This window comes from Epinephelus moara, chromosome 13 (assembly GCF_006386435.1).
Source record: "Epinephelus moara isolate mb chromosome 13, YSFRI_EMoa_1.0, whole genome shotgun sequence".
Lineage (NCBI taxonomy): Eukaryota > Metazoa > Chordata > Actinopteri > Perciformes > Serranidae > Epinephelus > Epinephelus moara.
In genome coordinates, this window is record NC_065518.1 from 1341466 (window position 1) to 1355119 (window position 13654).

Sequence of the window (13654 nt, forward strand, 5' to 3'; positions counted from 1 at the left end):
TGGCTTAGTCAGTTTGTGAAGCTACACATGAATTGTCACTGATTAATTAGCTCAGTGAGATAGAAATTGATTCTTAGTCTCAGAGGTTGTGAGTTCAAGCCTCAGCTGATGCAAAAGGCAGATTGTGTTGCTAAATTCCTAAATGTCTTCCGATTCTTCTGCTTGTTGCTCAGAATTGCCTAAAAATGCCTGGACCCGACCCATCGCTGCGCAGCAGCTATAATCTCAGTTTACTTTTACTGAAGTACATACTGTTGATAATACTTCTGTACTTTTAAATACCGGGCTGTTACTTGTAATGTACCTTTAACTTGGTGTATTGCTACTTTTACTTTTAGCAATCTGAGTACTTCCTCCGTCTTTTGTCAGGGGATGATCAATCTGTAGATTACTTTATATCGATTCATTTCTCATTACATCTGAGGGCATGCTGATGTGTTTCTAGTGTAAAATCACTTTGTTAAAGCAGATTTTAATACATATTCATATTTCTGTTGATATGCATATGTTTGGATTCAGCTTCAGTTTGTGGTCAGGCCCCACAGTAGTAGATCTGATATAATCAGCAGTGCTTACAGAGAGGGATGGAGCCCAGTAAAGCCTCTAGCTGCTGGTTCTACTGTCAGATCGCATCTCCAGTGTTGGTGCCTAATCCTAAACTGACACCTCGACCCTAAACCCCCAGTAATCCCCACTGAGAGGATTGGAGACGAAGGGGCTCGCTCAAATTAGGCCCCTCCGTCGCCCTCTGTGTTCACTCAGCCAACAAACATTAAATTAAGCAGTCTCATCGAATCACGTCTTCATGCAGAGGTGGAAAAAATGTGCTTTACTTTTGGAGATGTTCCTTCAGACGGCAATGGTCCCCCGTGAACCCGTCAGCCTGACAGCCTCCTGATTTCTCACTCAACTGTTTCATAATGAGCACCAAATGAAAACAAGCTGTCCCACTGAATCCTATGTGTTGATTTTATTCCAGTTGACAATGTGCTGCTGTCTGCAGACTGCAGAGACACATTCCTCTGTGACTTTGGTCTCTCAGAGACATTAGATGACAACGGATGGAGCACCAGAGCGTTCAGGGGTGAGTGAGGTCTGAACAGTCAGCAAGAAACTGCGGCAACATTTACATTAAATATGAATATTAGTTAATCACATTATTGGATTTTGTTACACAAGTTAACTTTAAATAAATGCAAAAAAAGATACCTTAGCCTTTTATAAATTTAAAATTGATCTAATCTCACTATAATTCTACTGGTTGTGAATCAAGAGGATGTTGATCCTTGAAAATAAAAAAGTTTTATATTTGCAATGTGGATCTTTCCCCTGATGGTCAGTCTGACTTACTGTATTATCTCCTCTCCGTGTGTCTATCTTTAGCAGGTCCATGACAATAACAGAAATATAAAGATGAACACACTGACAGAGCACAGGAAATAACTCCTGCATTTACGATCTAAAATATTATTAGTTATGCAGCAATATCCATCTTAAATTGTCTAGGCTTTGGCCAACATGAAGCAACAGGTCACACCAGACCGAGTGAGGCTGTAGCAGCAAAACCTTATTCTACTGAATTGAGTAATAGTGGGTTTTGTTCATTAGTTAAAGTTTTTATTGAATTATTTTATATATGAATTCTTAATCTTATATTTTTTGTTAAAGTTATGTTATTTTTTTCTGTCAGACGTTACATAAACTCACTTATAGTAATTTCCCAAATGAGTTTTAAAGGTTCTGTATGGAGCTATGGAGAAAGAAAATTGCTGAGTTTCATTTTCCAGTTGTCAAATACCCAGCTCAGTCGCATTGAGAAAATGTTGGCATTGTACATTTCTGGTGGATTCACCTAGGCAAGACATCTGCCAAGCTGCACACCATGGTTTGAGACAAAGAAACAACAAAACCTGTTGTTTTTCCAGCAGCTTTTTAGCCACCAAATGTGAGTGTTTTTTAGCAGCCTGTCACTTTTTTTCCAGCAGGGATAGTGGTACAAAAAGGGGTGTTTTTTACCAAGACATCTCTAAGTTTCCTGTTAAGATTGTGCCACAAAAAGTAGTTTCTTTATTTGCCAAGATAGCGCTGCATATCCTGCAGGGAAAGTGCCACAACAAGCCAAAACATAGCTGCATTTCCTGCCCAGATTGTACCTTGAAAAGTGGTTGTTTTTTACCGAGACATCACAGCATTTCTGTTGGCATAGCGCCACAAAAAGCGGTTGTTTCTCACTGACATGGCTACATTTCCTGCTAGGACTGTGCCACCAAAAGCAGATTCTTCTTGCCCAGATAACGCTGCATTTCCTGCAGGAAAAGTGCCACAAACAAGTGGGTGTCTTTCATCAAGACATCGCTGCATTTCCAGCTGGATTGTGCCCCCAAAACGGGATATTTAACCCTAACCATACCAAGTATTTTGTGTCTAAACCAAACCACACAGTAACGAAGCGAACTTTCAACAAATCTGCTACATAATAATGTACACATGTATCTGTGGTTTGCAGAAACGTACAATGCCAACATGTGTCCTGGCAATAAGGTTGAAAATCATTGCCCGGTCGTCAGATGCTTCGGGTTCGTAGTTTGAGCCAACAAGCAACCCAAAGCTATGATATTTGACGACCTGGAAATGAGGCTGGAAATCTTTCTCCAGAGTTATATACAGAACATTTACGTTGGTGGTACATTGAGCATTTACATCTCAGGCTGATGGTTTTACTCAAACCAGCTTCTACTGACTCAAAAAACATGGTAAAACTTAAAGGGGTCAAGATCAGGAGCTTGTAAGAGACAGTTCAACATGAACAGACAGAAAAAAATACATATATTACTGTGTCTACAGCCCCAGAAAAGTGTAAGCCAAGTTAAAATATAGAAACAACAGGAGCATGTTTATTAAGACAAGGTAATGAGCAGGTAAAAGACAGAAAGATTAAAATGAATTCACCGTGTGTCGATGTAGGAGCTGCCTTCCCCGGCACAGAGACCCACATGGCCCCCGAGGTGGCACAGGGGGATCGACTGTGTGCCAAGGCGGACGTGTGGAGCAGCTGTTGCATGCTACTGCACATGCTCAATGGATGCCACCCATGGATACGCTACTACTCCCATCCACTGTGTCTCCAGGTGACAGTCTTCTTTGTCTTTATTGGAAAGTGTTTCCACCCTGACGTGTAAAGAGGTTTTCTCACGTTTCCTGTCATGTGTTTGTCAGATTGTCAACGAGCCTCCGCCTCTGTGGGAGGTGCCGTCCAACTGCAACAACTTCACAGCCAAAGTGTTCAGGGCCGGACTCCAGAAGGACCCTGACAGACGAGCGTCGGCAAAGGAGCTCCGGAGGAAAACCACCAAAGCCCTCAGAGCAGGTCGATGTGCTTCATGTTTCACAATCATCTTTATTGTTTATAATAATGATGATAACCAAAAGCATATTAGAGCACTTTCCAAACAAAGGTTAAGTGCTTTAAAACATAAAAAAGAAATGATATAAAGAAATACTGCAACAAAATTAAGTACTTTACACAGAAAACAAAAATTTTTGAATTTAACAACATACAACAAGAACAGGAAACTACAACAGTGTAATGAGCACAGACTATGGCAACAATAAAATCAAGAAGATAAGACAGGCTTTAAACAAAGTGGTTAAAATAACTCAATAAAAGAAAGCTGAATATCAGGGTTAGCTCTGCAGTAAAAGTATGATCTGAGAAGTGATTTGAGAGAGGACAAACACTCAGCAAAGGTCACGTGGAGAACCTTTCAGTGATGTAGCAAAATGCAACGCTTTAAATGTTTAGCAGTAAAATATCTAATAATCATTTCTAAAATGAAGAGGCAGCTAATCTAGAGAGGCTAAAACAAAAGTAATGTGATCTCTTTGTCCCAGTTAAAAGCCTCTCAGTCTCCAGGCCCAGACACACCAAACTTCTCAACCAAAAAAATGCACATGAACACACCAACAAGTACGTACGTTCTGTTCCTGCGTGAGAAGACATACCCTTCCATACCAGCAGACAGTGGTCATCTGTAATCATCATTCAAAAAGTGGAAGTTCATCTTGACGCTAGTTAGCCAGTTAGCACATTAACAACACAATGCAATGTTGAAAGAACAGTATATTTACTGTGCGTGAAAGAACAATGACACAAACCATCAGGAAACATTTCTGCTAAAGAGCTCAGTGGATAAAGAAAAATAATCTGACCTTATCTAACAACTTTGTTTTCGTCTCACTCCCTCGTGACTTAAGCTGTTTGTTTACTTTCCTCACTTCTGTTTCTGTTTCCGTGTGCTAAGTCAAACTGCCAATCATAGTGAATCAGGCTTTACTTTGCCAACTGAATAGGCGGAAAAAAGCTGACTAGCATCAACAAGGGCCTTAGACTCTCACCAACAGCCCAACAACTGTTGGCTTGTGTTACGGCCTTTAGGCTTTTCAATTAAGGCAGGTAAAAAGTGCATTGTACTAATTACAACGTGACAAAATTAAAGTGTGTATGGAAGTTTTAGTATCTTTAAAGCAACTTTATGTAACTTTTTAAATTAAAATAAAAGCTTTATTATAATCTGCTAAATCAATCAATTGCTGAATTTCCCTTTGGGATAAATAAAGTTCCTTCTATTCTATTCTATTCTATTCTATTCTGTTCTATCTTGATGCTACACTGACTTGTAACAGGGAGAATAGTGACTCTATCCTTCCCACTCAGCACCCCAAACGGCTGTTCGTGCACTATGTCCCTTTGATAAACGAAGTGGATCACCAAAGCGTAACAATTTATGGCACTAGCTAGTTTGGCTGTAGTTGTTGTGGCTGATGTTGTCTTTTGATACCATGAAGCTAGCTCGGTTTTCTTATTACGAACATCATGGCAGTAGCGATCAGCCCAAAAAGTAAAGGATTCACAGAGGAAACGAATAAGAGAAAAAGAGAGAGTGACCGAGCAGGCCGGACAAAAGTAAACTAACAAACGGATGAATGCAGGGTTACAAAGTGTTTGTAACATTACTGTCCTGATGTGAGCTGCAGTGATCTGTCTCATGGCTAACTAAAGAAATACGACAATCACACAGTGTACATCCCTGTCGATGTTATTCATGAGAGATTGTGACATATGCTGTCGCCTCATTTGTGTCATCCCTGTCTCACTGAGTTCTGGGTTTTTCTGGATGCCAAAAGTCACATTCAGAAGCTTAGCAAACTTTCTGTCATTTATTTTGTGTGTGTTCATCTCCAATGTCACAATAGATAAAACTGTGCCGAGTCATATTTGTGCAAAATCTTTCACGTCAGCCGACATGGCTCTTCTTCTTCTGATGTTCGATTTTCAGCTTCAGCTTGTCCACAGATGAACCTGTAAGGCTGTCCATGAGACTCAGTGAGACGGGGATGACACAGATAAGGTTACAGCTCATGTCACAATCTTTCATAAATAACATTGGCAGGGATATACACTCTGCTGTCAGGTTGTAGACGTTTGCCTGTTAGCCATGAGACATATCACTACAGCTTACGTCAGGGTCATATAAACAGTTTGCAGTCTTGCAGGCGAATATATATACAACAGTGGTCTACCGCTCTGAAACTGTAGGGGAACAAAATTGCCAAAATATTAATTCAGTCAGGACCACTTCAGTCAAAGAAAACTTTATTTCCATGTGCAGTATTATATTTGGCAGTATGGCTCTCTTCTGGAGCCCCTCTGCTTTTCCTCAGGCCTAGGCAGAAAGCCCTTACATGGAAAGCCTGAGGCTGAGGTAGCACACCTCCCTGACCTTCCATGCGCCTACATGGAAAGTCTAAGGCAGGGAGAGCAGCAGCAAAGACCCCCTGGGAACGGAACAGAACAGAACAGTATCAATGACAAACAGAAATGACATTGATAAATCATAAGTCGTGGGCTGGAACTGAAGGTATAGCTGTAAGTCATCAGCATAAACACTAAACGAGATGCCATGGCAGTGAATAATAACCCCAAGAGGGAGCAACTATAGGAAAAAAAACAGGACCCAGGATTGAGCCTTGAGGTACTCCAAACCTAGTTTTTCGGATGTCATTGTCAATAGAAACCAAGAATTGTCTGTTTTTGAACTAATAAAACAGTGTGTTAACCAAAAACCTCCAATCTCAAGCACCTTACTGTTGTTGTTGTATTTACTGCACCACTGAGGACTCTACATTTGTTCCACAGTTGGCGGTCTGAGTCCCTGGTCCATCAAAAGTGCCTGTGAGAAGCTCCATCACAGTGAAAGCCAGAATGAAGACACGCCCTGCTCTCTGTCACCTGGGATCAAACCAACCAAACCATCAGCCACGATGTACTGGGTGAGCCCCTGGAGGACAACAGCAGTGGACGAGGACACCAGTGACTGCAAAGATGGTGACTCAGACCAAAACTCTGACGTGGAGACAGATTTCTTAGCCAGGGAATGGGAGTCCCAGCCAAAGTCTCTGCAGGACGATTACGCTGCAGATGGAAAAGACTGGGACACCTGCTCTGATTCAGAGGTGGATATATACATGGCCGAGGAGGAACATGTTCAGGAGAAGTGGCCGAAAAGTGACAGGGACTATGAAGGGGACTGGGAAGAGGAGGGAGATGAAGAGGGGGAGGGGGAGGGGGAGGAGGAGGAGGAGGAGTGGGAGTCCTCCATGTCCACAGAGTATCTCCGTGCTCTCAGAGGCATTTTCCCTTTGCTGAAAAAAGGCCAACAGACAAATGACAATTCATGGGGATCAGAGCCGGAGCTGGAATACCTCCGAGACGGTGAGTCAGAAAAACTCTGCGTCATGAGGACAGCTCAGCAGATACACTCCTCTCTAACAGTTTGTTTATACATGTCCAGAATCACCTCATTTCATCTGATGCAGCTACATTTTATCAGGACGCTGCATCTCAGTGTGATTTCAGAGCTTTTCCTCTCTGGTGCATATTTAAAGTAACACAGGGTTTTTTCCAGCATGTCTTAAAGGGGAACACAGGGCACGCCTTAGCGGATCATGGTAAATGGACTGCACTTGTATAGCACCTTTCTAGTCTTCTGACCACTCAGTGTGCTTTCACAGGGGTCACATTCACTCACATTCATACACTGATGGAACAGCCATCGGGAGCATTCAGTATCTTGCCCAAGGATACTTCGACATGCAAACTGGAGGAGCCGGGGTTTGAACCACTGATCTTCTGATTGATGGACGACCCGCTCCACCACAGCCACGCAAAAGTATCAAGATAATGCACAGCTGAAACACAGTGTGACATGAGGTTAATGTTGTGAAAGGGTTGCAGTCAGGTTCAGGCAACAGAACTTTAGGAAGAAGAAGAAACAGATGTACTTTATTTCACTCTGTTGTCACATATACACACACACGCACAAACAGGACCTATACATGCTTTAAATGGAGAGATGTGAGGGGGCTGCCTTGGACAGGCACCCTGAGCAGTTGGGGTTCGGTGCCTTGCCACCTCCACAGTGGTCCATACTGGGAGTTGAGCTGGCGACCCTTTGGTTCCCAAGCCAGGTCTCTATGGACTGAGCTACTGCTGCCTACTTGGTCAAGATTAGAACATGTTTTTAGTTAAAATAAATATGTGAATGATGTCAGCGTGTGACCCATCCATCTTTGTACTTCTTCAGCTGACAAATATCGCCATGGATACGTTTACATTGGAGTGAATTAGCTCAAAGCTCAATGCAGCTCATAAAGACGATAAGGGATGCGTTTGGTGTCAACAGCAACGCTGAGGGCCGTGACAGAGCGTCCATATTTGACGACCTGTAATCATTCAACTTCAGTTCCACGTATTGATCTCTGGAAACAAATAAAGTTTCCAAAAAGGTCACCTTGCAAAGACACATCCTGAGTTACTGAGTCAGACGCCCCACGAGGTTTCACCTTTTCACAGAGCACCTGAAGAGCCTGGTTATTTAGGCACAAGTCTAATAAAGTGATGGATTGATTTGGAAAGTACCAGATTTTAAGTAAATGCACTCAAACATGTAAAAAACATTGATATCATCCTTCAGTGGGGAAAAAAAGTTTGTTGTTCAGCACTAAACTGCTCATATGTTTTCTCTCACTAGACGTACCTTTGGGCACCACAATCCAGACCCCGTCCCCTGAACCTCGAGACGACCCTCCGTCCTGTTTCAGCTGCTCAGACACATCACAGATAGACGCCTCAGAGAAGGTGTGTGTTGTGAAGTCGCAGGTGTACGTGTGCCGCACATGTGTAATTAAAATGTTCTGAAAACGTTCTCTCCATTTTTAAGGACTCTGATCATTCGTCTGATGATCTGAGCTCTGGAGTCTTTTCCTCCTGCAACAGTCGGACAGACGGACAATTGGAGTGGTTGGCCTCAGCCAATCAGCCGTCCTCGTGCTGCTTTGAAGGTAAGACGGCAGGACGTATCACTCAGTTACATGTCGTTCGACTTCTGTTTTTTTCTGTTATTGACTGCTGTGACACTCCAGGTGTTGACATCTGGATTGAGAACGTCCAGGGCGAGTGTCTGAGAATCCGTGAGCGGCGGCAGGTCAAAGTGGGCCATGTTGCCATAGGAATCAGCGATCAGGTAAGAGGCGACGTAAATTAAGTAAAAGTACACAAGTAGTTTGAAAAGAATTTACGTTAAGTATCAAAATTATGGATCTCACCTGTCATTAACAGATCTCAGGGAAAGCCTTCACTTTGGAGACGCTGGACAGGAAGATCGTGTCCTTTGAGCAAGAGATCAAAGAGTCCTGTCTGTGGCTGCGCTGCGTTCCTGCTCCCGACAGGTGTCAGCGCTGGAGGTGGAGAGTCCGAGATGGCAAACTGGAACTCAGAGAATGAGACTTTTTTTTGTTGTTGTTGTTGTTGTTGTTTTATTTGTGGTTTGCACTAATTTATGCATTTATGCGTAAAAATGTGCACAGGTACCTGTAGATGTTGTGCTGCTGATATGACTGATTTTCCTGGGTAAAAGTAAGACAGACAGTACTTTTTGAGAGGAATGTGCAACCCAGTAGTCAGATTATTTTTTTTTTAGCCATTGTACAGTCTGCAAATCACAGGTACGTTACAATAAGAGTTTATTATGTAGCAGATATGTTAAAACGTATAAGTGTGGGTAAGGTCTAGGTACAAAACACACTCGGTTATCATTAGGAAAAGATCATGTTTTGGTTTAAAATATCCAGTTTAAGTGTCACAGTCTCTGCTGGAAATGCAGCAACATCTTGGTAAAAAACAACCATTTTCAGTGTCACGACCCCAGTAGGAAACCCAGCGATGTCTCTGTAGAAAATATCTGTTTTTCATGCCACTACCAAGGCAGGAAATGCAATGATATCTTTGTAAAAAACAACCGTTTTTCGTGTGATTTTCCTAGCAGGAAATGCAATGATGTCCCAATAAAAAAATCAACCGTTATTTGTGTCACTATCAAGACAGGAAACACAGTGATGTCTCAGTAAAAACAATAACTTTTTGTGTCACTTTCCTGGAAGGAAACGTCGTAATGCCTCAGTAAAAAACAAACAAACAAAAAAAAACATTTTTCATGTCACAGGTGAGGCAGGAAACCCAGCAGTGTCTCTCTAAGAAACATTCGTTTTCACTTTGCTTTCCCAGCAGGGATTGCAGCGATGTCTTGATGAGAAACAAACGTTATTCATGACACTTTCTCGGGATGAAATGCGATGATGTCTGGATTAAAATCATCGCTTTTTGTGTCACTATCACATCTTGATAAAGAACATCCATCTTTTGTTACTATCTTGGCAGAAAATGTCTAGCCTGGAAATCCAGACCCAGATCTAGAAAGATTTAGGGTCTGGCTATGAGTAATGCAAATGGCCCAAGTCGAGGGGCGGCACCAAGCATGCATTTGAAAATATCACTGCACGCAATTGGATAACACTACGACCAATCAGAACAACACACGGGGAGACGTATACGCTTAGCTACCAGCGGAGCTAACTGGTAGATTAGACTCTTGCCGTATCCGGTCGGCAAAACAGCAAAAACGTCCTTCTTGCAAAGGAAAGACTCGAGCGCCGTCTTCTGTTCCTCTTTTAGAGAAGAAGCCAAGTCTAACTCGTTCATTGTGGCGGCCAAAGCCGTTTCAAACAACTGGTGTTCATCCGTAGCCATCTTGCAATGTTTACTGACTGATTCCGGACTTCGTCGTCGCAGCACTGTCGTCATCTGTTTAGCTCGCCTCTGGCCCGCCTATATCAGATACACCGATGTGATTGGTGCAGCGTGGGTGATGAGCATCATTACTGATTGCCAGAGTGACTCGCTGAGCAAATTCAAATTGTGCTCTCGTAAGAACTCTGGATTTCCAGGGTAAGGAAATGCATTGATGCCTTGGTAAAAAGCAATCACTTTTTGTGGTACTATCCCTGGTTGAAAAACAGCAACAGGTTGCTAAAAAAAAACCCCACATTTGGTCCCTTAAAACAATGACACAGTCAGCTCATGAATACGTTACTTTAGAAACGTTGATGTAATATGTATAAAATGTGCAAATCGTGATTTATAGAAACGTACATTGTCAACATTTTTTGTGGCAACTGCTGGATTTTAAGATGTGTGATTTTATCAACATGATGTGATTTCAAAGCTGATTTTCTATATTTGTAAAGATGATTTTTCTGTATCCATTCTTCAGTTTATTGTTATCTTTTCTCATCTCACCCTGGATGCACAATCTGGGGACAAAAGAGTTCAGACGTTTGGTGCACCTCTTTGTTCTCTCTGTGATCTGGAGTCTGTCGTGTTTCTTTGTGCCCTTTAAATGCAGTGAACAAGTGAAGCTGCTTAAATCCATGAATAACTGTCATGATACAACATGAGCCCTTGAGACTTTAATACTTGAACATTACTGACATTTTATATCTTAATAAAAAAAAAAGACCTGCTCTCTTCTGCCACCTCTGCTTGTTTTCCTGTCACTGCCTCCATTGAGCACCGTGTCCTCCAGCTTCAGTCCACACAGGAGGAGACTCAGACCAGAGCTGCAGCTACTGGGAACATTTACAACACTAATGAAGAAAGTAGCACAAAGAAGGTTCATGTGACTGAGTCACTTGAGAAACAGGATTTCACACGTGGTCAGATCACATGACTGAGACTCATGGTTCTTCAGACATTATTTAAATCCACATTAAATAAGCACATGTGGTGGTTTTGCATGTAAAATGCTTTACTGAGAAATTATTGAGAATTGAGAGAACTGAGAATTATTACAACAGTGAATCTACCAGTGAGGAAAGTTTTTCTTTTTAAGGAAAATGGAGGGTGTTTATATTTTATTATGGATATTTAATAAGCTGATTCCACGATGTTGTATTTAAATTCCGCTGGATATGTAGTTAGATAATTATACTGCCTTTGGACCTTAATTTCTGGAGTTGATATTTACAGAAAATTCTGTTGGTAAAAATGCAGAAAACATTTTTAAAAAGACTTATATTTGGTGTCTGATCAAAGTGTTTTGTTTGGGTGGATTTTGACTCATAACCCTCTAAATTTCTGGTCTTTCCCTCCCTTTCAAACAACGTATGATGTTTGAGGAATCTGGAGCTCGGGTCGCTCAAGCAGCTCCTCCCATAGCAAATATTTAAACACGGCCCAGCAGTCATTTTTCACCCTCTGTTACCCTTTTTCACCACAGCATCACAATTAGTGTTTCTCTAACTCTGTAACATGATTCAATATGTGAGGATCTGAATGGCCGAACCTTCTGGCCTAAAATGAAAACAAGAATCATAATGTAAAGTGCTCAGCAGCCTGACTCCACCCAGAGAGGGATCTGTGTTGACTCTCAGCAGGTGTCCGGTAGCTCAGAAATTGCATAATGTCAACACAAAGGATAATACAGTGAGTCTTTAAACTGATGACTGAACAAACAGAAAAAAGGACAAAAGGACTTGTTTAAGTTACGCCTTAAAATTTGAAGAATCAGTGTCACCCTTTTATTTCAAATTTGGCTCAAGGGACTCTACAGAGCTGTTAGTCTGGTCCTAAGAAAGTGGTACAGTCCTGTCACAATCCAAGTGAGCTAACTCCGACTTTAGCGTAAGGCTTGCTGGCCCTGCTTCGGAGCAGGGTTAACCCCAACTTTGCAGGGTTATTGCATAAAAATGGACTTAACCCAGGGCTAAAAGTTGCCAGTGAGTCAACAATACAACTGTAGAACGGTAACATAAGTTAGGTGTTTAACTTATGTTACCTACCAGGCTGGTGGAAGTGCAGGGTGAATCGTGTATAGCCCTGGGCTGAGGTTAACCCTGGGTTAATAATGTGTGACTAAGGACAGCCCTGAGCTGAGAAAATGCAGAGTTAAAAGCCTATAAAAGTCCCTTCAGTCTGTACTTAAAGAGTTAACTTTGGTATTTTTTGATCTTGACTCTGTTTTCTGTTGTTTTTGTGTCCAATTGACGAATGGGAACAAGAGTTTTTGAAAATGTAAAACAGGCTGCAATGGGCAATTATTCACCATCAATTTACATCCACTGAAAGTGTTTGTTCTTGTCACTGACAGGCTCAGTGTTACTCAGTGTCTGACAACATTATGGAAAGGATCCCGACAGAGATTGAGCTTTTTGTTAAAGAGAAAGATCCTTTTTATTTAAACCAGAAACAGCCCTGAAATCACCATCACCAAACCCACCAGAGTCCATTAAAATAAACTGTAATTTTATCATCATAAAACACACTTAATTCAAAGTTGACAGAAACAAAATTAAACTAACAAAAACCGTCTTGGTTTGTCCTTCCACTCTTCCAACAATCACCAGCTCTGGTTTGGTTGAAATAAACCCTTAACTCATCCAGTGAGATGTGGAAATATGCTGGTTCTGTACACACTAAAATGACTGTTCATTTAAATGGAGTCTGGTGGCTTTGGTGATGATTCTTGGGCTGTTTGGTGAATAAAAAAATGATTCTACTTTTAACAAAGCGGTTTATCTTTGTAGGGATCCGACACCGTCTCAGGCAGCAGCCTGCAAGAGTTGCTCTTCGTCGTCATCTAATGTCTTTTATTAACTTTTTTACCTTATTTATGTACTTTTTAAATAGTTTTCCTGTAGCACAGTGAGGTTCATTGTGGCAGTATGAGAATGTGGTTTTGTACGTTCTGTTTCATTTAATATAGTAATACAAATTTAATAGTAATATTACTTTTCAATATCATGATCACTTGTCAATGTAGTGAAATACCATTTCTCAATCATGTGCAATAGTACTTCTCATTGTCACATCATATTCAATATAACATTGATTATCAGGTGCAGTCTGCTTTTTCCACCATTTTGTACTCATCTAACTCCCATAGTCACTCCATTAGGCACTAGGTTTGCTTTTGCTCCTTTAATACACACTTCATATCTCACTATATAATGAGGAAAACTCTGTGTGTGTGTGTGTGTGTGTGTGTGTGTGTGTGTGTGTGTGTGTGTGTTCCACGTTTTTCTCCTCACTGACTTGGTCAATCCATGTGAAATTTGGCACAGTGGTAGAGGTTCATGGGAGAATGCCAATGAAGCAATATTACATCAATTGGCAACTGGGTGACGCTATAACAACAGAAAAATGCTTCAAAATGGCTAAAATGCGACCGATCGCTGTGGCTCCCCCTGTGGACCAATGTTG

General features: G+C 41.5%; 1 protein-coding gene and 2 long non-coding RNA genes across 9 annotated transcripts in view; 1 reads left to right on the forward strand and 2 right to left on the reverse strand.

The window, feature by feature from the left end:
* The window catches only part of LOC126399507 (uncharacterized), an 18260-nt gene extending 15169 nt beyond the window's left edge, over positions 1-3091 (reverse strand). The window contains exon 1 of the long non-coding RNA XR_007570904.1: positions 2950-3091. This is a non-coding gene — a long non-coding RNA (uncharacterized LOC126399507). The remainder of the gene's footprint in view (positions 1-2949) is intronic.
* LOC126399411 (uncharacterized) overlaps positions 1-10699 on the forward strand; it is a 28503-nt gene extending 17804 nt beyond the window's left edge. The window contains exons 9-16 of the mRNA XM_050059335.1: positions 980-1084; positions 2965-3128; positions 3217-3367; positions 6197-6772; positions 8091-8197; positions 8280-8400; positions 8482-8582; positions 8678-10699. Of these exons, the coding sequence (XP_049915292.1) occupies positions 980-1084; positions 2965-3128; positions 3217-3367; positions 6197-6772; positions 8091-8197; positions 8280-8400; positions 8482-8582; positions 8678-8842 (1490 nt within the window). The 3' untranslated portion in view covers positions 8843-10699. The remainder of the gene's footprint in view (positions 1-979; positions 1085-2964; positions 3129-3216; positions 3368-6196; positions 6773-8090; positions 8198-8279; positions 8401-8481; positions 8583-8677) is intronic.
* Positions 3397-11036, reverse strand: LOC126399506 (uncharacterized). Of its 7 annotated transcripts, none has more exons than XR_007570900.1 (6): positions 10914-11036; positions 10694-10787; positions 8930-8964; positions 8665-8824; positions 7089-7248; positions 3397-5835 (listed from the first exon to the last, which is right to left on the reverse strand). It is a non-coding gene; the product is annotated as an uncharacterized LOC126399506 (long non-coding RNA). The 7 variants fall into 7 exon arrangements; XR_007570903.1 differs by lacking the exon at positions 7089-7248 and adding an exon at positions 8097-8160; XR_007570901.1 differs by lacking the exon at positions 3397-5835 and adding an exon at positions 8097-8160 and having other exon boundaries at positions 6954-7248.
* Between the last annotated feature and the right edge of the window lie 2618 nt (positions 11037-13654).